This window comes from Colletotrichum phormii, assembly GCF_030913505.1.
Source record: "Colletotrichum phormii strain CBS 102054 chromosome Unknown BDP81scaffold_5, whole genome shotgun sequence".
Taxonomy (NCBI): domain Eukaryota; kingdom Fungi; phylum Ascomycota; class Sordariomycetes; order Glomerellales; family Glomerellaceae; genus Colletotrichum; species Colletotrichum phormii.
In genome coordinates this window covers 1,742,707-1,762,708 of record NW_026851447.1, presented here as the reverse complement: position 1 = coordinate 1,762,708, position 20,002 = coordinate 1,742,707, and the positions used below count along the sequence as shown (strand labels likewise).

General features: G+C 53.8%; 8 protein-coding genes across 8 annotated transcripts; 3 read left to right on the top strand and 5 right to left on the bottom strand.

Moving 5' to 3' along the window:
- Positions 1 to 470: 470 nt before the first annotated feature.
- Positions 471 to 1,250, bottom strand: BDP81DRAFT_391828 (peptidyl-tRNA hydrolase PTH2; the record flags this gene model as incomplete). Its single annotated transcript, XM_060587597.1, has 2 exons — positions 471 to 796; positions 863 to 1,250. The coding sequence occupies 2 exons, from the start codon at positions 1,248 to 1,250 to the stop codon at positions 471 to 473; spliced, it is 714 nt and encodes a 237-aa protein (XP_060448373.1).
- Positions 1,251 to 1,911: 661 nt separating this feature from the next.
- Positions 1,912 to 2,806, top strand: BDP81DRAFT_391827 (nicotinamide riboside kinase 1; the record flags this gene model as incomplete). Its single annotated transcript, XM_060587596.1, has 3 exons — positions 1,912 to 2,048; positions 2,105 to 2,210; positions 2,273 to 2,806. The coding sequence occupies 3 exons, from the start codon at positions 1,912 to 1,914 to the stop codon at positions 2,804 to 2,806; spliced, it is 777 nt and encodes a 258-aa protein (XP_060448372.1).
- Positions 2,807 to 2,964: 158 nt separating this feature from the next.
- BDP81DRAFT_313011 (family 15 glycosyl hydrolase) lies at positions 2,965 to 5,330 on the bottom strand (the record flags this gene model as incomplete). Its single annotated transcript, XM_060583858.1, has 7 exons — positions 2,965 to 4,058; positions 4,121 to 4,252; positions 4,308 to 4,381; positions 4,433 to 4,580; positions 4,634 to 4,834; positions 4,885 to 4,905; positions 5,033 to 5,330. The coding sequence occupies 7 exons, from the start codon at positions 5,328 to 5,330 to the stop codon at positions 2,965 to 2,967; spliced, it is 1,968 nt and encodes a 655-aa protein (XP_060448371.1).
- Positions 5,331 to 7,682: 2,352 nt separating this feature from the next.
- Positions 7,683 to 9,677, top strand: BDP81DRAFT_313991 (SART-1 family protein; the record flags this gene model as incomplete). Its single annotated transcript, XM_060583950.1, has 2 exons — positions 7,683 to 8,496; positions 8,554 to 9,677. The coding sequence occupies 2 exons, from the start codon at positions 7,683 to 7,685 to the stop codon at positions 9,675 to 9,677; spliced, it is 1,938 nt and encodes a 645-aa protein (XP_060448370.1).
- A 164-nt stretch (positions 9,678 to 9,841) lies between these two features.
- Positions 9,842 to 11,067, bottom strand: BDP81DRAFT_183232 (uncharacterized protein). Its single transcript, XM_060582306.1, has 2 exons — positions 10,853 to 11,067; positions 9,842 to 10,780 (listed from the first exon to the last, which is right to left on the bottom strand). Exon 2 carries the CDS (start codon positions 10,648 to 10,650, stop codon positions 10,006 to 10,008), a length of 645 nt encoding a protein of 214 aa, XP_060448369.1. The 5' UTR covers positions 10,651 to 10,780; positions 10,853 to 11,067; the 3' UTR covers positions 9,842 to 10,005.
- Positions 11,068 to 13,649: 2,582 nt separating this feature from the next.
- Positions 13,650 to 16,415, bottom strand: BDP81DRAFT_314035 (uncharacterized protein; the record flags this gene model as incomplete). The annotated part of the gene is made up of 3 exons (XM_060583955.1): positions 13,650 to 14,467; positions 14,571 to 15,533; positions 15,653 to 16,415. The coding sequence occupies 3 exons, from the start codon at positions 16,413 to 16,415 to the stop codon at positions 13,650 to 13,652; spliced, it is 2,544 nt and encodes an 847-aa protein (XP_060448368.1).
- Positions 16,416 to 17,432: 1,017 nt separating this feature from the next.
- Positions 17,433 to 18,605, top strand: BDP81DRAFT_313814 (ornithine carbamoyltransferase; the record flags this gene model as incomplete). Its single annotated transcript, XM_060583931.1, has 3 exons — positions 17,433 to 17,762; positions 17,819 to 18,509; positions 18,565 to 18,605. 3 exons carry the CDS (start codon positions 17,433 to 17,435, stop codon positions 18,603 to 18,605), a joined length of 1,062 nt encoding a protein of 353 aa, XP_060448367.1.
- A 170-nt stretch (positions 18,606 to 18,775) lies between these two features.
- On the bottom strand, positions 18,776 to 19,800 carry BDP81DRAFT_313153 (acetolactate synthase; the record flags this gene model as incomplete). Its single annotated transcript, XM_060583869.1, has 2 exons — positions 18,776 to 18,956; positions 19,022 to 19,800. 2 exons carry the CDS (start codon positions 19,798 to 19,800, stop codon positions 18,776 to 18,778), a joined length of 960 nt encoding a protein of 319 aa, XP_060448366.1.
- Positions 19,801 to 20,002: the final 202 nt, after the last annotated feature.

Genomic DNA, 20,002 nt, shown 5'->3' with positions numbered 1-20,002 from the left:
ACAAAAAGTTGGAACGGGGGGAGTTGGTTGCATGTAAAAAGGCGTTATAGGCATTTGCTCCCTTAGTGACCATGAATACCCGAATCTGGAAGATATTCTCTATACACTCTGTCTTCTCTGTAAGAGATCTCCTGCTGCTATGTCTACTGTGCTGGGTGTTTTCTTTCCATCGGGCCTGGTAAGGCAGTTCTCCCACAGTACTGAGCTTTTTAGCATACATAAACCAGGTAGTTATTTGAGTGAGCGTCACAAGAACCAACATCATCGACATTGTCGTAAGCGGCTTGACTTTCGATCATCATTCCAGGACATGTCTCATGTCCGCATGCGAAGTGAAATACATACTTCAGTCCTTCGCTTACTTTTATGTACCGTACGCCATTACGCTTCATTCGTGTATGTTCCCAGAGTCTATATTCCCATAATAACTTTTGTTCCTCGGTAAACCACGTGGATTTCCCAACCCCCCTTTACAACAGCTTCAAGTGTCCCGTAATCTGGTCAACCAAGCTTCTGGGCGCAGGACCAACGCCCAGCACAGTCAGACTGCCGGCCTCGATCTGCGTCCGGCCAGCGTCGGCAATCACCTCGGAGGTGACACCGAGGCTGCGAGCCTTGCCCATGAGCTCGAGCATCTCGTCCTGGTTCTTGATCTGGACGGCAATCTTGGCCTGGCCGAGATTCTCCCAGCGGGAGAGGATCTTGGCGGCTGGGGAGGAGGGGTCTTTCGCTGCGGCCTTGGAGAGGGACTTGTAGCATGCGAGAGTCGCGTGCGAGGCTTGCGCTGCCATCTTGCCTATTAAGAAGAATTGGTAAGCTATCGATCGCCTTTCAGGGGGTTAGGAGGGAAGCAAGAACATACCCTTGGTCATGCCCAGGTCCGTCCGGACGACTAGAACAAGCTTGCACTCCTCGTTGGAATCCACCAGCGGCGTACCAGCCGGGTTAGGCTTCTTGGAAGAGGTGGGCTTCTCGGAGGCATTGCCCTTGCGCTGGCGCAGCCCGTCGCGGCGGTCGGCGGCCAAGCCATTGGCCCAGTTGGGCGCGTGGTCCAGGAGAGTGTCGTCCTCGTCAATATCGGACTCCTCGCTCTCGACGGGGTCGTCAATGTTGGCGCGGGCTTCGGAGCGCAGTTCGGGGGAGATGAGGTAGCCGCGGATCGAGTAGACGCCGAGGAGAAAGCCCGTCATGAGGGCGACGATGGAGGTCGATATCACCACGGCTGCCTGCTGGCCGCCTGTGTCCGCCATTGTTGTGCGGCTTGTTTGGGTTTGGAGAGTGAGGTGTTTCTTTGGTTGTCGGTTCACAAAGTTCGGGAGAAAGGCTGCGACGATATGGAGGAGTTGGGCGGAAGAGATGGGATGAACTGCAACTTTTTTGTGGGATGGGATTGGATGGATGGAATTGGAGATGTCAATGCCAAAAGTTCCCGTCCATTCCACTGTACGTCTATGGACAGCGCTCTGCCAGGCCGGATGACGCACGCCAGGGGCTTGCCTTGCCTGCCTTGGCCTGCCCGGATTTGGCTGAAACCCCCTGGACGGCCGCCGCTGCCGGGGACCCTTTAGCGGAAGACGCCCCCACTATCTGACGTTCCTACCAGGGAGGGGTAATAGTGGTGGGGTTTGTTGACTTGGGGGATCTAACGATCTAACAGTAAGCTACTGCAAGCCGGAATCTCAGATCAAGACTTGGCCGCGACTATCTCCCGCTTATTCATAGTTTAGCAACTGGCGGTCTATCTAACGGACAACGACTCGTATAACGATCTGTCTACCTCACGCTCCGTTGTAAGTGAATCCTCATAAATCCTGAGAGTAACGCCATAATAATGTTGTTGTTCTAACAGACACACTCGCTCACAACTCACAGACTTATCTCCCGCGAGGCGCATCACGATAGGGCGTCAAGATGGCGGGGAACAATGTGATAGTCGGTCTGAGTGGCTGCTCTTCCAGCGGGAAGACGACTCTTGCCCGTCTATTGAGGGACATCTTTCCCAGTACCTTTATCCTCCACGAGGACGACTTCTACAAGGCCGAGACCGAGTGAGAAGTCCATTGTATTCACAGCATCGGCGAAGTCTTGCTAACATCTCCATCAGATTGCCAAGCAAGGATGGTCTTTTGGACTGGGACTGTCCTGAGTCGATATCTATCCCAGACATGGAAAAGGCTCTGGTTCATATCCGTGAAAATGGAACATTTCCAGTAAGTGCTTGCACCCGTATTATAAAACCCCCTTTATGTTTCTCACATAATTCCCTCGCAAGCCTTTCGTAGACTCGAAAGAAGACCAAAACTCCGTCGGAAAGTGTCCAGTCTCGGACGACAAGATCGCCGCCATGAAAGTCAAGATCGAAGCCTGGCTGCAGCCCGGCAAGCCGGGACACGCCATCTTCACCGAGGGCAAGCTCAACGTCTGTCTCTTTGACGGCTTCCTCCTCTACTGCAAGGAGATGGAGACGACGATGGAGCTCATCGACATCAAGCTGTTCCTCCTCGTGAGCCGCGCCAAGGCGACGCAGCGGCGCGAGGCCCGCGATGGGTATGTCACCTTGGAAGGGTTCTGGCAAGATCCCCCGGGGTACGTGGACAAGATTGTCTGGCCCAACTACGTTGAGTCCCACTCGTGGCTATTTGAGAATGGGGATGTAGAAGGGAAGTTGGATGCGGATGTATTAAGTGAGAAGAACATCAAGGCACAGGTCGGCAAGGGTTTGGATATTGATATGGAGACTACTTTGGAGTGGACTGTCGACACTATCATCACGGAGTTGGAAAGGCGTGCTTCTGAGAAGTCGTAAGAGGACCAATAAGATTTCATGAGATATTGAACTGAATATTCAAAATAATATGTGCAAGAAGGTAAGCGTATGTACTTCACCCTTTTCCCTATAGTGTTTTACACAACTCCAAAAAGCCCCTGTCAAAAACAGTGAGCCACTGAGGCATTCCAAGATAATTATCCTTGCCAGGTGTCAGACTTTGTGGCCGTCGACGAGCAGGTTGACGGGACAGTGTAGCTGCGGTTAGGGTCGCTCTCCCAAGTGACGGCACCACCGCTGGCAACGTTGATGTACTTGTACTGGATCGTCGTACCAGCCGGCAGCTCAATAGTAACAGACCAGATGGGGTTGGCCGAGGTGTACCCCGAAGCGCTCAACGCAATGGCATTGCTCGGGTTCCAGCTTCCGAGAGAGGCGGTGCTGCCCACTAGCTTGATCGTCTGGCCGAACTGAGTCACGACCCGGGCGTTGAAAGTGACGAGCACGGAGCTGGCAATGGGACATCCCGTCGCGGTCGGCGTAGCCCCCGTAGTGGTTCCCGTGGGTGAACCGCCTCCTCCACCAGGCGTCTGGTTGGCGGGGAAAGAAGTCGCCGTGGCGCTTGAGTAAGAGCCGGCTATGGAGGTAGCCTGGCAGGTACCCGGGACCGAGGTGGCCGAGCCAACCCAGCCCTTGGGGATGACGTTGGCGCGGCGCTGGGCGGCTGTGAGGAAGGCCGCGTAGGACCAGGTGAGGTCGTCCGCCGAAAGGGGCTGGCCGTTGCTGCGTGAGAACTGCTCGGCGAGCGAGCCGTTGGACTGGGCGTAGGTCGCAACCACGTTCATGAAACCGTCCGCGTAGGCACTCACGGTGCTGATGAGTGATCTGTAGGTCGACGACCCGGAGGCGTACGTCCCAGGTGCGACGGAGCCGTCGCGGTCTCTGAAGAAGGCCAGGGAGGTTTGGGTGACGGTGATGGAGCCCTGTTGTTTCCAGACGTAGAGAGCGTCGTAAAGCTGCTCTGCGGCGGCCAGGGTGTTAAGGTACCACGGGTTTCCGTTGTAGTAGCTGTCCTCGGGGTATCTGCCGACTGCGATGGCGGCGGATTGGGCGATGCCGTTGTTGATTGCGTAGATGGTACGGAAGGAATCTACGACGACCTTGTGACTGGCGAGGGCCTTGTCGCTGCAGGGCTGGAAAGTTGCCGCGTCGCACGCTGCGGCAGGGTCAAAGTTGTGGATAGAGGCGAGGATGACGTTGGCATCTCGGCCGGATCTTCCATTTCCGTTGACTTGATGGTGTTAGGCTGCGTAGTTCCCTTGCAGGTAGATGGGATTATGCTCGTGAACTCACTGTTTGCAACCATGAAGTTGCCCGATGGGTTCCAGAATCTGCCCAAGAAGCACAGGACTTGGGGAGCCACGGCATCACAAGCTGCGCAAGACTGCCCAAGGGACCGTGCCAACGCGCTGCCCTCGACAAGAGCTATTTTCTAAGTTAGTCTCGACGACCATTCTTCACATATTTCAGATGGACATACCGCGATGCTGGCTGGCAACGGTGAAGAAAGAGCTTCCTTGAACCTCCTCCCACAGATCGAAACCAGTCTGGTTCCTGAAGACAAGTCAGAGATGATCATGGCCACTTATAATCTGGTCCTCTTACCAGTACTGAGCAACATAAGCCAAGTCATTACGAATCACTGGCCACAAGACGGATGAGGCAGTAGACGAGTAGCCGTTTGATACTAGCCATTTCGCGTACCCGATAATAGCAATGGCTCGCAGCGCCGGACCATCTCTCTGAGGTCGTCCTAAGGAACCTATCAGTATGCGCCTCGGATCCAGTGGCAGGCATCTAACATACCCCAAGCACCCGTAAAGGGGGCCAAGTTTACTTCGAACTTGGGCTCGCCAAGACCGGCACCATCGCCCAAGCCTCCGGAAGGGTTTGAGACCCCCTGGAGGCGAGCTTGGGAAGCAATGTAGTTCTGGATGTTGGTCTGAAGATTGGCATCGTAGCTGTTGGTGAAGATGTCCACCACGGCCTTAAAGACGAGACCAGCATCTGTGGAGCTATCAGTTTCTGTAGTGAAACCATTGGTAGGTTGTGTTTACCTCTAGTCCATGTGTAGAAATCTGTGGTACATTAGCAATAGTTCCTGATTTAGAGAACCATGGTTTGCCCCTCGGAGAACAAGTCGGTGCACCTGTTTCTCCGCTCGTTTCTCCGCTTGAGGTGTATCACCAACAGATGTTAACTTACACGGTGGGTCGGTCTTGTCCGGAGAAGCAATGACGATGCCAGAGCTCACGCCTTGAGCATGGCAACCGTTCGGGCCAATATTGCAGAGCAACTGCGCGAGGGCTATGGGGGTCTCAGTGGCAATGAAGGAGTCAACGTCCCTCTTGACGACCTGGCCTCCGGGGTAGCCAAAGATCGTCTGGGTGGTGAGAGACCCAAGCAGAAGAGCGGAAGTGAGAAGCTTCATGATGGGCTGTGTAAGACGCTCTGTGGTGTTGTGTGCCAGGCTTCCTGACATGACATGTTGTAGGTAAACCATGATGATTATATACTTCTTCGCGAGGCAAGAAGAAGCTGTAGGGCAGGGGACGTGTCCAGGGTGGGTTGCTTTGATGTTCCTCGAAGGCCCGAATGCTGGAGTATCACCGAGCTGTCAAGCTGGCCTGCATTAGTCTCACGAATATCCAAGATGCCCCTCGTCACGAGCTAGAAGCTGGACCTATGTCGGCACAACGGCGAGAAACGTCTGGTCGAACCGTTCAAATCCTCTTCCAAGCCCCCCTAGTCCAGGGACAAAAAGCCCAAGTTTCCACCTTCTGTCACGCTCGCTCTCAACTACTTGGACGGGTTCCCCTGTGGATAGTTTCAGTGCCGGTGACTGGCACCTACGAGTGCTCCAACAGTGCCGTGAAGGAAGGGTAACAACGATCCCAGACGATGCCGTGCAGGCCGCACGTGGATCAGGTTGGTTGTATTGCCAGAAGGCCACCTCAGTAGGCGGCAAGGATAGTAGACAGGGGTTGAGTGATGTCGCCGGCAAGGAGATCAGACAACCTTGTTGTTCGGTCCTTTCCGCCAGGAACTGCGGGGTGTTATTGGTGGCTATGATGAAGAGCTCATGGGGGCTGGGGTTGAGGGGTGGTGGAGGAGGAGGAGGTTTAAGCGTTCCCCGCACACTCCGTCCCGAGGCTTAGGCTTGATCGAACGACTAAGACATGGCTTACACTGCTGATGAGCTTGATGCGCATTAGAGTTGGCGTGGCCTTTGTCTCCAGGACCTACACTTGTAGGAATCGGACGAACCTGGGCAAGGGAGCGATGCTCTAGGTCACTTGAAAGGAGAGATGAGCAACAGTTATCGTTGTTGTTGTTTCGTCCGAGCCAGCCTCATGTCTCATCGGCATCTAGAAGCTGGGCATGCGATGCTTCCTCACCCAACGGCGCCTGCTAGTGGTGTGATGCCATCAAGTCGACATCATCAAGGCGGAAACTCCATCTCCCCCAAGGCCGAAATGTCCTTTTTACAGCTTGCTCATTTGCTGCCATGCAGTAGCGTCGACCAAGCTGTGTGATGTGTGACGACGTTACGGCGGAGTCTCCTGTTGATATCGGGCCGGACGAGAGAGTTAGCCATGCCAATAGCTACCCCAGATCACACGGCTGCACCCCGCACCGGCCATCCCACATGTTGTCCCCGTCGACACGGCCGGCCGGGATATCCAGAACGGGGACTCTGCGCCGCAACCGACAAACTCTGATGGCATTGGGAAGCAAGAGTGTGGGCACTTTGATGCAGGAGCAATATGCATCGTCGACCGGCGCAAGCTTGAGATCACAGCGCCAGGCACGGGATGCGCCGAGAAAGAGCCCGTGGAGAAAATCGTGGCTCGTCTATCGAATTTTATCCGTTGGTCTTTCACATGTATTCTTAGGAAAGAATGGTACTAGACATGGGATATTCTTACGAAACCCCCCCTGGTAGTTGCGCAACGTCTTGCAAAGCGGTCTCTCAGTTGAGCGCAAACAAGCTGACCACAACTCAGTTCTACACGATCCGCGAAGACTGCACGTGATGCGACTTGGTTGCCAGTTTTAGGCAAGTGCAGTTTTCATCGCTTGAAGCTGCCTTGCACCTGACGCGCCGCAGTCGCGGGGCAAGATCCGCCTGCCACTTTACGCGCTCATCACAGTGAAAATTCTTCAGCAGTAATTTACGTAGAGAAAATAAACAAGTCCCCAAGGTGGTAGTTTGTAGGCAAGTCATGGTTAGCCCTAACCTCATAGATCAACGATCTCGGAAAAAGGGGTAGGAATATGACGTCCCCAGTGCAAGATTACACCACGCTCAAGCTTTTGACGGCGAACATGGCTGCCTCAAGACCGGTCACTCTTGAACCTGTCGATCGGAAGATTGACATCATGAATTTTGATGGCTCCTTGGACGATCGAGCTGCCGCAGAACTCGACCCTGACTCCCGTAGGAGCAGAGGAATTCTGGGCACAGGCCCGTGTTTGTTGAAGAAGGAAAAGAAAAAGAGAAGAGAATTTTCGCAAGGCTGCGTGCGCTATGTAGTAAAAATCAGGGCCCCACCTCGGACGATTAGCTAAGCACGGGTCGTCGGCGGTGGGAACGACCCTGACGAGCCTGGGTGCCTGGCAAAGTCCTGGTGAGCCGCATGCTCTTTGTGGTTGGCCACGAAGTTTGACGCCTGGTAAGGTATCCTTATCGGCATCGCATTTGCATCTCCATCAGCCCTGATGCGACATAGCACCGTTCGCAGCCCTCGAATCGCCATCGCGTTACCTACCGAACCCGCATCCCTTCCAACACTACACTTCAAATCAAACACACCGATTACCAGTAACATTTGAACCGCAGAATACCGCCAAGATGGACGCCGCGACCATCGAAGAGACGAATCGCATTCGCGTTTCGCTGGGCATGAAGCCGTTGCCGGTTCCTGGCGCCGCCCCAGCCGAATCACAGCATGATGATTCTGCATCAGAGGAAGAGGATGCGTCTGCCACACTTGAAGGACGTCAGGCGCAAGCATACGACAACTACCAAAAGGTTCGCGACGCCGAAGCCGCCAAGCGCAAACGAGAAGAACGAGCCGCCGCCGCGAAAAGGGAAAGAGAAGCAGCGCAGCGCAATGCAATCTTGGAGGGCAAGGGTCTCGGCGAAGCCGACGAAAACGACGTGGACGCAAAGGCATGGTTGAAAGCGCAGAAGAAGCGGCAAAAAGCCATCGAGAAGGCTAGAAAGTTGGAGGAGGAACAGGCAGCGGCTGAAGCAGCTGCGCTCGCGGCAGTCGAGTACACCTCCAAAGACCTTGCTGGTGTTAAGGTTGCACACGAACTGGACAACTTTCTCGACGGCGACGAACAGATCTTGACCCTGAAGGACTCGACCATCGAGCAGAATGAGGAAGATGGTGACGAACTAGAGAACATGGACGTCAAGGCCAGAGAGCAATTGCAGGAGAGGCTAGATCTCAAGAAGAAGAAGCCAGCTTACGATGTCTTTGCTGCAGCGGATGAAGAAGGCGAACGTGGCATCTTGGCTCAGTACGATGAGGAAATCTACGGCAAGAAGGGCAAGAAGTTCACCCTGGATGGGTCTGGCGCAATTGCTGAGTTGGGAGATATTCTTGGAGCACCAGAAAAGGTCAAAAAGCTGCAGAGCATTGATCTTGATGTCATGCGTAAGTACTACCCAGCTAAACCTTGTCACATTGGGACGTCACTAACCCTCCATCCAGAAGACGCCCCTACTTCAGATTATCTTGATATCTCAGAGATCAAGGTGAAGAAGCCGAAGAAGAAGAAGAACAAGTCAACAAGACAGAAGCCTATTGATGAGGACGACATCTTCCCCCTTGATGCGACACAGGCAGACGACAACGAGATGGATGTAGACTCTGGCGCGGTTATCAGCAAGAAGAGACGCAAAGTGGAGGACGACAACTTTGTTGATGACGACGATTTGCAGGCTTCCCTGGCCATCCAGCGGAAGAGCGCATTGAAGAGGCGGAAGAAGAACCGACCCGAGGACATTGCTCGACAACTCAAAGAACAGGCAGATGAGCCGGACAATGAGGCTCTCAATGGCGGTGTAGTCATTGATGAGATTTCCGAGTTTGTGTCCAATCTCAAGAAGTCAGAGGAGGAGGAAGAGCGCAAAGCAAAGAGGCCAAAGTCCACGTCAGTAGAGCCTGTGACGGCCATGGACGCCGACGACGACGAAGATCACCCAATGGGCGAAGATGCCTATGAAGTTCCCGAGGACAGAGCCAGAGAGGCATCTGCAGAGATTGCAGCAACTGGAGTTGACGAAGAGAAATCACTCAACACCGGTATGGGTTCAGCTCTGGCTCTACTCAGGGAACGTGGTCTTATCAAAGACTCTCATGGTGCGGAGCGAAACATGAGCGAACGCCAAAAGGCCGAATTCCTGGCAGAAAAGAGACGTCTCGAGAGGGAGCAAGAAGACCGGGCCAAGTACCAGCGAGAGCGCGACAGAAACAGCGGCCGGCTGGATTCCATGTCCGTTAGAGACAGAGAGGAGCGCGCCCGACAAGCAAACGCCCACCGCGAACTGCAGCAATCACGCGTCGTCGACGAGCTTTTCAAGAAGCACTACAAGCCCAACGTGGAGCTCAAGTACGTGGACGATCACGGCAGATCTCTCGACCAGAAGGAGGCCTTCAAGCACATGAGTCACCAGTTCCATGGCAAGGGCAGCGGCAAGGGCAAGACCGACAAGCTGCTGAAGAAGATTGAGGAGGAGAAGCGACGCGAGGCCAAGCCGACGTTTGACGCGAGCGAGAACGCAAACATGAGTTCATCATCGGCGAAGCGGCAGGCCGGTGTTCGATTACAATAAAAGGCTAATCGGGTTGGTGTCGGGACCATGGACCAGGAAAAAGGTGCAGACCCTTTAATATGTACAATCCAAATTGAAGTTTATTCCCTGCTGACACAACGCTCAACTCTTCAGACGCCCCCGGTTGGTTTGCTGACGCTTTCTTTGTGATACTCATCCATCCCTTTCAAAAGTCAGATGTACAAAGTTGTACACACTGGCATCCCTTGTGCTGATCTCTTGCTTCAGAGCAGGGCAGAAAGCATGGTCCTTCTTTGACCATGATCGTTCCGGCCAAGTGTCTCGGTTCTTCTTCATTGTCCACTACGACTGCCCCAGTTGCCGGCTGTCATGATGGACCTAGCAGACTCTCCCAGCTCCAGCGTGGCTGGCGGGGTATTTCATTTCTTGACCGTACTGGTGTGACAGGTGACTCGCCCAGGCTCTCGTACTCCCTCTGCGCCTCGTCAATCATTCTAAATATGTCGTCCATGTTGAACGCCGATGTCGTCCGCCTCGGCGGCATGCCAATAAGCTCTGGCGTCTGGCCGCTGCTCTCAATCGCATCCGTGACCTCCAACATGAGATCCTCCATCAGCGACGAGACGCAGGGTGAAAAGTCGGCCGAGAACTCAGACGACGTGAAAGACAGCGGGCTATCCGGCTTGCTAATACTGCTGCTCTGACTCGGCTGACGTCTCAGAGGCGTGACGTTCCGGCTCGTCGACGACGCGGACGCCGTCGCCGCCGTCGGTATCATGTCGCTACCGCTGCCAATGCTGTGCGTCCGACACCGTTGTTGTAAGCGGGCCCGTCTCTGGTCCCGCCTCGATCTGATAATGTCACGGACGGCGTTGCCGTGGAACTCGCAGTCTGCTGCTGCCGGTGAGCCGCGGTAGCAGTCCCTGCGGCCGCAGATGCCGTGTGTGAAGACGTCTGGGTGCGTGACTCTGAAGTTGAGCATGCCTTGCCTGCCTGCGCCTGTACTGGTCATGTTGGGCTATGTATGACAGTGTACGTGTGGATGAGCCTTTGTGTGTAAGAATGAGAGGGAAAGTTGGCGAGGAGCTTGCTACTACGAGATGCTCATGTCAAGCCTCAATGTAGGCCAAGAGATGTATGCGCTAGATGAGAGGTGAGTACACGGGGCTTGATAGGTAGGTAGCTGAAGATGGAAGAAGAACCATGATATTTACCTCTTGAGCTTAAGAAAAGCCTCAGCGCCCACGTTTTCCTTTCCCCCGCGTTCAGCTAGTCGTGAAAGCCAGGTCTCCGCCCGCTCTTGTGAGTTTGAGTCGATGTCGCCTTTGAGCTTCTTTGGCACTTGTAACCCAACCCAACCCTTTGGGAACCCTCCTTCAGCTTTTATCTTGCTCTCTTTTTACCCCGTTTCAAGGTACACACGCGAAAAGGCGTCTGCGGCGCTGCTGCTAGAAGGGAAATCTCTCAGAAATCTCCTCTTCTTCTCTCGGTAGCGAAAAGCCCGGCCCCCGACTAATTCTGGAAACGGTCTGCTTGGAACAAAGGGCTGATCTGCCAGTGTGGCGTTGGACTTTTCCTTATTTTCTATCCTTTTTTGAGTTCAGGCGGAAGAGTAGGCGATGGTAGGTGAGAGTAAAGCCCGTAAGATCAGGTACTACACGTGCGCTGAGGAAAGTCTGATCGCCTGTCGTTTTTGGCGTAGGTCTTTGTGGAAGGAGAGGCGGATGAATGACAGGGCAGAAGAAGGAGAGAAGTAAGAGAAGAACACGATCAAAATGAAGCAAAAGAAACCGGACAATCGAGGTAATATCTGCCGTACGCCTTTTCTCCCTTTCTCACCACTCGAACCCAAGAAAAAAACGCCCACGTTTCGTGTTGTTTGCTTTCATCAAACTCGAGGATCGCGATGGTGCGGGATTGTTGGTTTTGCTTGCTTACACATAACACAATTACTGTGTCTTTCGGTCCATCCTCTCCAATCCTCCCCATGCCCCAGAGGTCTGAGTCTCCCTTTGACGTTCCAATGAACCCAGTCGCAAGTACTGTCCCTAGGCGACCTTAATCTCCAGGATGAACCGTAACTCCGTCGGAGGATTTGCATTCCAATCGACCCTTCCTTCCCGCTAGTTGCTGTTTCGGTTGTCGTTCTTCCCTCCCCTCATATTTCCCCTTGCAACATGAGTGTGAATCTCCCCTCCTCCCCCCCACGTGCAATCGGGATCGATCCTCCATGTTTGACGAGCGGGAAAGTACGACCACTCCCCCGTGTAACACGATTCTATTGAGGCTGAACAACGTGTATCAAGGGGCGAATTCAATGTTTTAGAAGAATCGTGATTCCCTCTTCGACGTCATCATCGCGATGTGGTACCATGTGTGTGATACGTCCTCGATATTCGCAATATGTGCTGTTGATATTCCTCCCGCCTCTGCGCCATACCATTGCCTCATTCTCAAGATCCGGATGGTTTACAAAAGCGTCCAAGACGTAACGCCGCGCCGCCGCCGCGGGGTGTGCCACATCAGCCCACATAGAAAAGTCCAGGTCTCATGACAGCGGACCTTGCCGTAAGCCCATATGCCATATGCCATAGTTCCACTTAGAGGGCGGGCGCCTTTTTCCCAATGTTCCAGCATCTAAGACAACCCAAATAACCGAAAAAAGAAGGAAAAGCGAAAGGAACACCAGCTCGATGGGCCGATCTGGCCAAGACTGAGAAAGGAACAGGGGTAATTCAGAGGTGGGAATAACAAGCCGTCGAAAAAAAAGGCCGAAAAGTAGAGACGATATCTTCAAGCACCAGCCTCTGGAGGGACCTCCTTGCCCTTGATCACAGCGTCGGCTTCCGTGAGTTGTTCCATGCCGCCGCCGCCTGCTGCCAGCCCGCCCGCGGACGACCGCCGCGACACGATCCACCACGTCAGCGTCAGGACCGTGAGCCAGGCGGCGACCCAGGTGATGACTACGCGCGGGGAGCGGCGGCGTCGCGGGGCGTAAGGGGAGAAGTTGAGGCTCGGCATCGCGTGCAAGGGGGGGCCGGCGCCGCTTTTCGTGTAAGATGTATGTGAGATGTGTTGATGTGTTTGGGTTTGAAATTGTGCCCCCTTAGGTTGGTCGTGGAAGGCAAACGTTGATAGATGTTGACTGCGGTTGCCGGATCGTACAGAGAATAGAAGGATTCATGAGATAGATAGCACACTCTGATACTAAGATGAGATCAATTGATGATTTGATGTTGTAACGAGCGTGAGGTTCGATGAAAGCCGTCCTGATGAAGGGGTGTTCAAGCCTGGGATAAACAGTGAGTGGGTCACTTGACGCCAGGCATGCCAAGCACTGTTTTGCGCACCGTGTTTGCTTGGTGTAATACATGAACAAGAACGAGCAACCGTTTGCCCTTGATTTTCATATTCCTTTTCATATATATTACTTGATAGCGTGTCAAAGATACTAGGTATCAGAGTAAAATTGAATCAGAAGAAGAAGAAAACAAGGCAGTGGCCTAGACCCAAGAATAGGGACGATGTATATCGGCGCTGATCATCCCTAGCACTCAAAGGTAAACTTCAAGGGATTCTTAAGGACTCAGATCAATTTCATGCTCATTAAATAGAAGAGGTTTAATTGAATATTCGGGTTTGTCCTCAAGAAATACAAAACTCCCTGGATCTCTTAGAGCTTTCTCAATGCTACAGCGCGATAGAGGGAGGCATGAAAAGAAATTACCTACATCAATCTTACGGTGACGCCTGTAGTAATCATCAGTGGCCTACAGTTACGAAGGAAACCACCATGGATTCGTGAAAACTGAAGCTTGGTCATTGAAAGAGTAAGAGATGCTTGAGTGACCACATTGAGTCTATTCACAGAGCCATGCGGCTGTTCTATGCAGTGTACTGATATACAAGTTTATGACTTGTGTTTTCTTGTCTCTTTGCGCATCAGGCGCTGACAGCCGCCCCAACCCGATTACTAAACCAACCAACGCCAAAGCCAAAGCCAATACCCTGTTACAAACGAATACTTGCACCAATTCCCTGACCCTCGTACCAGACCGTATCTTTCCAATTCCCAATCCGCACAGTGACATTCGCACTTGCATCGAGGGTTAGGGACCCTCCAATCGCTCTCTTCACGGCGTCATAGCCCACAGATCCCGCAGACCAGTCTACGGGCAGCCTGGGCGTTAAAGACGTTCCCGGGGGTGCCGCGAAGGGCAGGCCATAGACAATACGACCAACCGGCTCTGTGTGGTTGTACAATGCTGTAGCGTTGATCCAATCGACATAAATGGTGTTATACCGTAGCGGAGACACCAGGGTAAACGTCGCTGTAGAACCAAGCACATGGAAAGTCGCATCTCTAATGAAGTGTCCCTTCTTCTCGCCTTCTCCTGGAAGATCCAACTTCGGAGCGGCGATGCTGATGTTCAGCTTTGATAGCCCCTCACCTATCAGAGGGGCAGTCGGAATCGTGCCTCTGTGAGTCTTCACGTCTATTGTGACGTTGCGCCCGGAGAGATATTCTGATATCATATCACTGGCAATCTTGCGACCAGCTTCACCCTCGGCGGTCGGATCCCAATTCGCTCTAACAAGCAAATTTGTGTTGTTGCCCTTGTCGACTCTCATATTCTCAGCAGTAGCACTGCCAAGCACGAAACCGTCCCTCACGATGTGTATGTTGATATATGGTATGGAGGCTGTGTACGGTGTCGGATTTGTGATATTGACCAACGCCTCAAGCGTCATCGCTGAGGAAGAGGTGCTGATGATTTTCACATCTCCCACTTGTGGGTGGATGCTACCAAAGGTGTCGCCAGGGAGAGCTGCACCAGTGTAAGCCTCTATGCTCGCTCAGTTCCCCTTAGTGAGCAGGGACATAAGAAATCAACCCACGATAAGACAAACAGTGCCGGACTTAGTACGGACGTTTTACCGGGATTTTGCCCTCAGCAGGGACATCCTTCAAGACCAAGTTTCCAAGAGCCGTGTTGACACGAATGTCGACACCGGCCTTGACGTCCAACAGGACCGACTTTCCACCAAAAAGGAGTCTTTGCATTACGTCGGTCAAGACATCGCCATCGGTGATATTTAGGGGGGCGTCAATGACCCGTGATGTGATTCTCAGAAGAGGCTCGTGTTTTTCGTCGCCGGCCTCTTTCGTCGAGTTAGCAGACTGCCACCTGTCGAGGTTGAGTTCCCCGAGTTTCTTGTGCTGGTACATGACGTCTGCTGTGGCTCTTAGATCCGTGACATTGATGTCAAAGTTCATCTCTTTCGGGAGACTCGCGAGGACCTCGACCGTGCCCGAAACTTTTGGCGATCCATCGGGGTCGTCTGGGTCCGCCATAGGATCGGGCAGTTGAAAGTTCACGTCAGTGAGGGAGAAGCTCTTAATGAGATTGTCAAAACCCTGGCCTGGGAAGGGAACGGGAACAGTGATTTCGGACAGGATATCGCCGACCCAGTCCGGGGTGTCTGATTCGGGCATTTTGCGGCCGCGAACGTAGACAGTGGCGGCCTCGCCATGCATGTACTGATCCAAGAATTTGTCCAGAGGTGACGACTTCGAGTTAGGGCAAACTCGTGTCAAGGACTTTGGAAGCTCCCGGATGATTCCAGAGACATTGACAGTGACATCAGTTCGTGGCTTGATTGAGAGGGGCTTAGTTGTGGCGTCGGCGAGAAGAATGTAGGGATCGAAGGAGTTGCAGTTGGGAACCAGAACTTCAAAGCCAAGTTCCGGTACATCTAAGCTGACGGGAAACTCATTATAGGCGGTGATGGCTATGTCGGCACCAACGGCTGTTCGCTGGCCTTCCGAGTCTGGCAAGTCCCGGAAGTTGAGGCGCGAAATATTGTACTGTGGCAGCGTTGGGATTTGGTTCGCTAAATGAGGCATCAGTATGGAGCTTAAGGGGACGTGTTGTGATTGAAGCATAGTGATATTTAAAGCAGAACTTTTTCTCCAAAGTACAGAGAAGCAAAGGAGCGGTAGAGTGATTGACCTTCAAATACCAAGACCTCGCTCACTGGATGAGTGCCGAGTGGGAGGATTCCGGACTTGAGTGGAATATTGGCCTTTCCAAGCACCTTGAGCTGGTCGAGCTTTCCATCTAGCCATTCGTTGGCAATCTTTCGATATGCTTCGGCGTCGCCGGGCGACAGTTCGGCGATGAAATCGATCGCGGTGGTCTGGCCATCGACGATGCTGATGGTGAGCGGCGGCACAACGGCAGTGCCAAGCAAAGCGTCCTCGTATTCTGGCAAGAACACGCCGACCTTTGTCTGCTCCGTTCCCAATTGCCTCACAATCCAAGTCGCAAACTTTCCAATCCTTCGAGACGTCGTGTCCTGCACCCTGGAGCCGTCGAGCTTGAAGTTCGCCTGAACCCGTGCCCGCACACCGTCTGTCGTGATTGATTCAAGGGCTAGGTTCGTCGGCTCAACGACCGCAGCTTGTTTCGCATACTCTTGAACTGCCGAGGGTACGAAAAAGCAGCCGGCCATGATACCGAAAACCAACAATATCAGAACAGTGATGGATATCACGGATGCCCATCGTATAGAACTCTTAGTGGTCGTGCTCGGTGGGTTCGAAGCAAGGGAGGCGGCGCGGGACCTCTCAGGGTCGTCTTGTTCGCCATCATATCGGGGCGTCGCAGAAGAGCTGAATAACAGAGGCGCTGATTCGGACAACGAGGAGTCATCTTCGACCCTGCCTTTGCCCTTGCCCGCCAGCAGCGGCGATCTTTCTTCGTCTTCGGCCATTGCGCGTAGAGTATTATTGTGATCACAGTTGTATGGTGTGTCGTTGTCGGATCAGAGCATGAGAAAGTCCGTCATCGCCGGTCGAGAAGGCGAACAGTACTGAAACCAGGACAAAGTTGTACAAAAGGAAATCATGCAAAGAGGAAGTGTACGGGGTTCCGATCTTGCCCAGACAACCCAGATAGTCGGGATTCGGAATGGTGATGATGTCAAGTAACTTGGTTCATCCCAGGACGGGCAGTGCAGTTGAAAAGGCCGGGGTGGAGGTCAGCTGAAACCAATGAGACGAGATCTGGTCACCAGGGCCGACTTTCCACTCAGCGCCCATGTGGATGGCTGGGGATGATCTTTCCTCCCACCTTCCATTCCCACGCCTCAATTGCCCTCAGTGCCTGGCTGGGTGGGCACGGGCCATTCCTTTCTTCTCAGGCACACATGCACCTGTACAATGCGCACCTCCCTCTGCTGCAGTTGGCAGTGACACTCGCGGCAACCACTGCCCAGACTGCGGCCAACTTATGTTGTTGGCATGTTCCGGTTCCGGCGGTTTCGATGGACCAGTCTGGGCTCACGCAGCACCTAAGCACGCTAAGGTACCTTATCGAGGTACGCAGTGTCATTGCCTTGCCTGTCTCTGCCTTATCGTGCTATCCTTCTGACCTTGCATACGCCTTGCAACGCGCTGTGTTTATAGGCAGGGTGACTCTGAAATTTTCGGTGTAAAGCGGTGAGGAGTTCGTTGAGTTTGCAGCCCGCAAGAGACTTTGTGGAGGTCCCGGCCGTTGTGGTCTCTCACTGAAGCTATCCATCCGATCCAATCGTGACTCAATCGACTCTTAATACTCATCAATTGACCACCACTTCGACTCAGTAGCCATTTTTTCTCACGGTTTACAACTCTGGACTTAAGTTTCATCCATTGACCCTCAATTGACTTGACTCTCTACCTGCACAAAGCGGTCTACAGCTTCTCATATCCCACACTTTTTTAAAGTTCGACTCACCAAGACGCCCACCATGAAGCAAACAGCTTTCCGAGTCACTCGTCAAGCTCTCAACGGCGCCCAGAGCCGCGCATACTCACAGTCGACCGGCCCGCGCCATCTCATGTCCATTGCGGACCTGAGCCCTGCCGAGTTTGCTACCCTCGTTCGCAATGCTGCGTCAAACAAGACCGCAGTCAAGTCCGGCAATGTTCCCCAGGCGCTCGCGTCAAGCTTGACCGGCAAGACGGTTGCCATGATGTTCAGCAAGCGCAGTACCCGTACTCGTGTGTCGACGGAAGCTGCCGTGGCTCTCATGGGTGGTCATCCCATGTTCTTGGGCAAGGATGACATTCAGCTTGGGGTACGTCGACTGAAGCTCACATGAGATAAGAGTGCACTGAACTAACAGCTGTCTAGGTCAACGAGTCTCTGTATGACACGTCCAAGGTCATCTCTTCCATGACCTCCTGCATGGTTGCCCGCGTCGGCCCTCACTCTGATGTTGCTGGGCTGGCCAAGGACTCTAGCGTCCCAGTCATCAACGCGCTCTCCGACGACTACCACCCTCTGCAGATTATTGCAGACTTCCTGACTATCCATGAGGCCTTCCCTGCCTCTGCCACCTCAGACAAGGCTGACCTTGGCCTGAAAGGAATGAAGGTCGCCTGGATCGGAGACTCCAACAACGTCCTCTTTGACCTGGCCATCGGCTGCGTTAAGATGGGCGTCGATATCTCCGTGGCCTCTCCCACTGGTTATGGCATTCCCGAAGCCATGAAGGCCGTCATCAACTCTGCTGCCAAGGGCGTTGCCTCTCCCGGTAAGCTCATTGAGACGACCATCCCTGAGGAAGCCTGCAAGAACGCCGATATCTTGGTGACCGATACATGGGTCTCCATGGGCCAGGAGACTGAGACCCAGAAGCGTCTTAAGGCCTTCGCTGGCTTCCAGATCACCAACGACCTGGCCAAGCGAGGCGGTGCTAAGGAGGGCTGGAAGTTTATGCACTGCCTGCCTCGTCACCCCGAGGAGGTACACGATGAGGTCTTTTACAGCCCCCGTTCCTTGGTCTTCCCCGAGGCAGAGAACCGTCTCTGGGCTGCCGTTTGTAAGTTTACTTCCCCTATCTCTCGACAGACGTCACGATGCTGACTATCGAACAGCTGCCCTCGAGGGCTTCGTTGTGAACAAGGGCAAGATCTAAATGGGGACATGTGTCGGCGTTTAAAAAGGCTCACAGCTACAGCAAAAGGCGAGGCGTTTCTTTCTTTGGCAAACAAATGGTACAGATTGTATAGCAACTTGGTAGCATTGAAAAAAGATGGCAATACCCCTTTTTTTACCAACGCCGGATATTCTTTAATACAAAAAAGCTTAACCAGGAGGAAGCTGGCTAGCGTCGACAACCTCATCCGCTTCCTTGATAATCGTCTCCTCGTTGGGTCCGTACAACGGCGAACGGGGCAGGGCCATCAGACCAGTGCGGGCGGACTCGAGAATACCAAAGGGTCCGATGAGCTTCAGGAAAGAATCGATTCTGGACGGCTTGGCGGAGCTGCGCAACTGTCAGTACATACTTTGTTTTCGGCTTCCGTCGGCTGAGGAGTAGAGTGGACTTACACTTCCACAATGCAGCTGTTGGTGCTGATATCCAGGACCTTTCCTCCGAACTGGTGGGCGAAGTAGGTGATGGACTTGAGATGCTCGTGCTTGTGGCGCAATGCCTGACTGACAGCCAACTTGCTGGGGTGGAAGTCCTTGGCGACATCCTCCAGAGTCTGCTGCTGCTCGCCCTCGAGCGCGTGCTCCTCGACGTCGACGGCCGTCATCTCACGGTGGTGAGCGAGAAGCTCCTCAAAGTACTCGGGTCCAAGAATGTTGATCTTGGCCAGCAGAAGCTCGCGCTGAACCAGGGCGGCGTTGGTGTAGTCCAAGACGGCCCAGACGGGGACGAGATCCTCCAATTGGCGCCTGGCCTGCTCGACAACACCATCCTGTCCGGTCAGGACGATAGTCATGCGCGAGAGGTCATCGACCTCGGTGCTGCACACGACGAGGGAGTCGATGTTGAAGCCGCGGGCCGCGAGAATGCCTGACACGCGGGACAAGACACCGGGCTCGTTCTGGACCAGGCAGTTGAGGATGTGACGCTTCGGGGGTTGCGACGACGGGGAGGGCATGTCGTAGAGGATGTTAGAGACGGCGGCCTGGGCGGACCAGGCGGGCGGGCTGTCGCTGACGGGCAGCGGCGCCGAGCGGCGTCGAAGTGCCTTGTAGGCGATGGCAGAGGTCGAGCTGGTCGTCGAGCTCCATCGTGCGGCGGCGGAGAGCGATGTCGCTTGAGCCGGGGCGGCGGCGCCCCGCCAGAGCGAGGTCGAAAGGAGGCGACGAGATGCCATCTTTCCGGGTTCAAAGTGCGAGAACAGGCCAATTGCTCTCTTTTTGGACCAAAGGAAAGAGGAATTCTCAAGAAACCTTTGAAGTAGTGTGAGCTTCCGAGGTTCAATGGCTTGAGGGGAGATAAGAGGAAGCACCCTGACTCACCGTCTGTGTCAGTTCCCACTGGGAAAATTTGAGGAGATTGGGGGACGATTTCTTCGG

Excerpts from the sequence above, each read along its gene's own strand:
- BDP81DRAFT_183232 (XM_060582306.1), bottom strand. The coding sequence starts at position 10,650 with ATGACCAGTACAGGCGCAGGCAGGCAAGGCATGCTCAACTTCAGAGTC.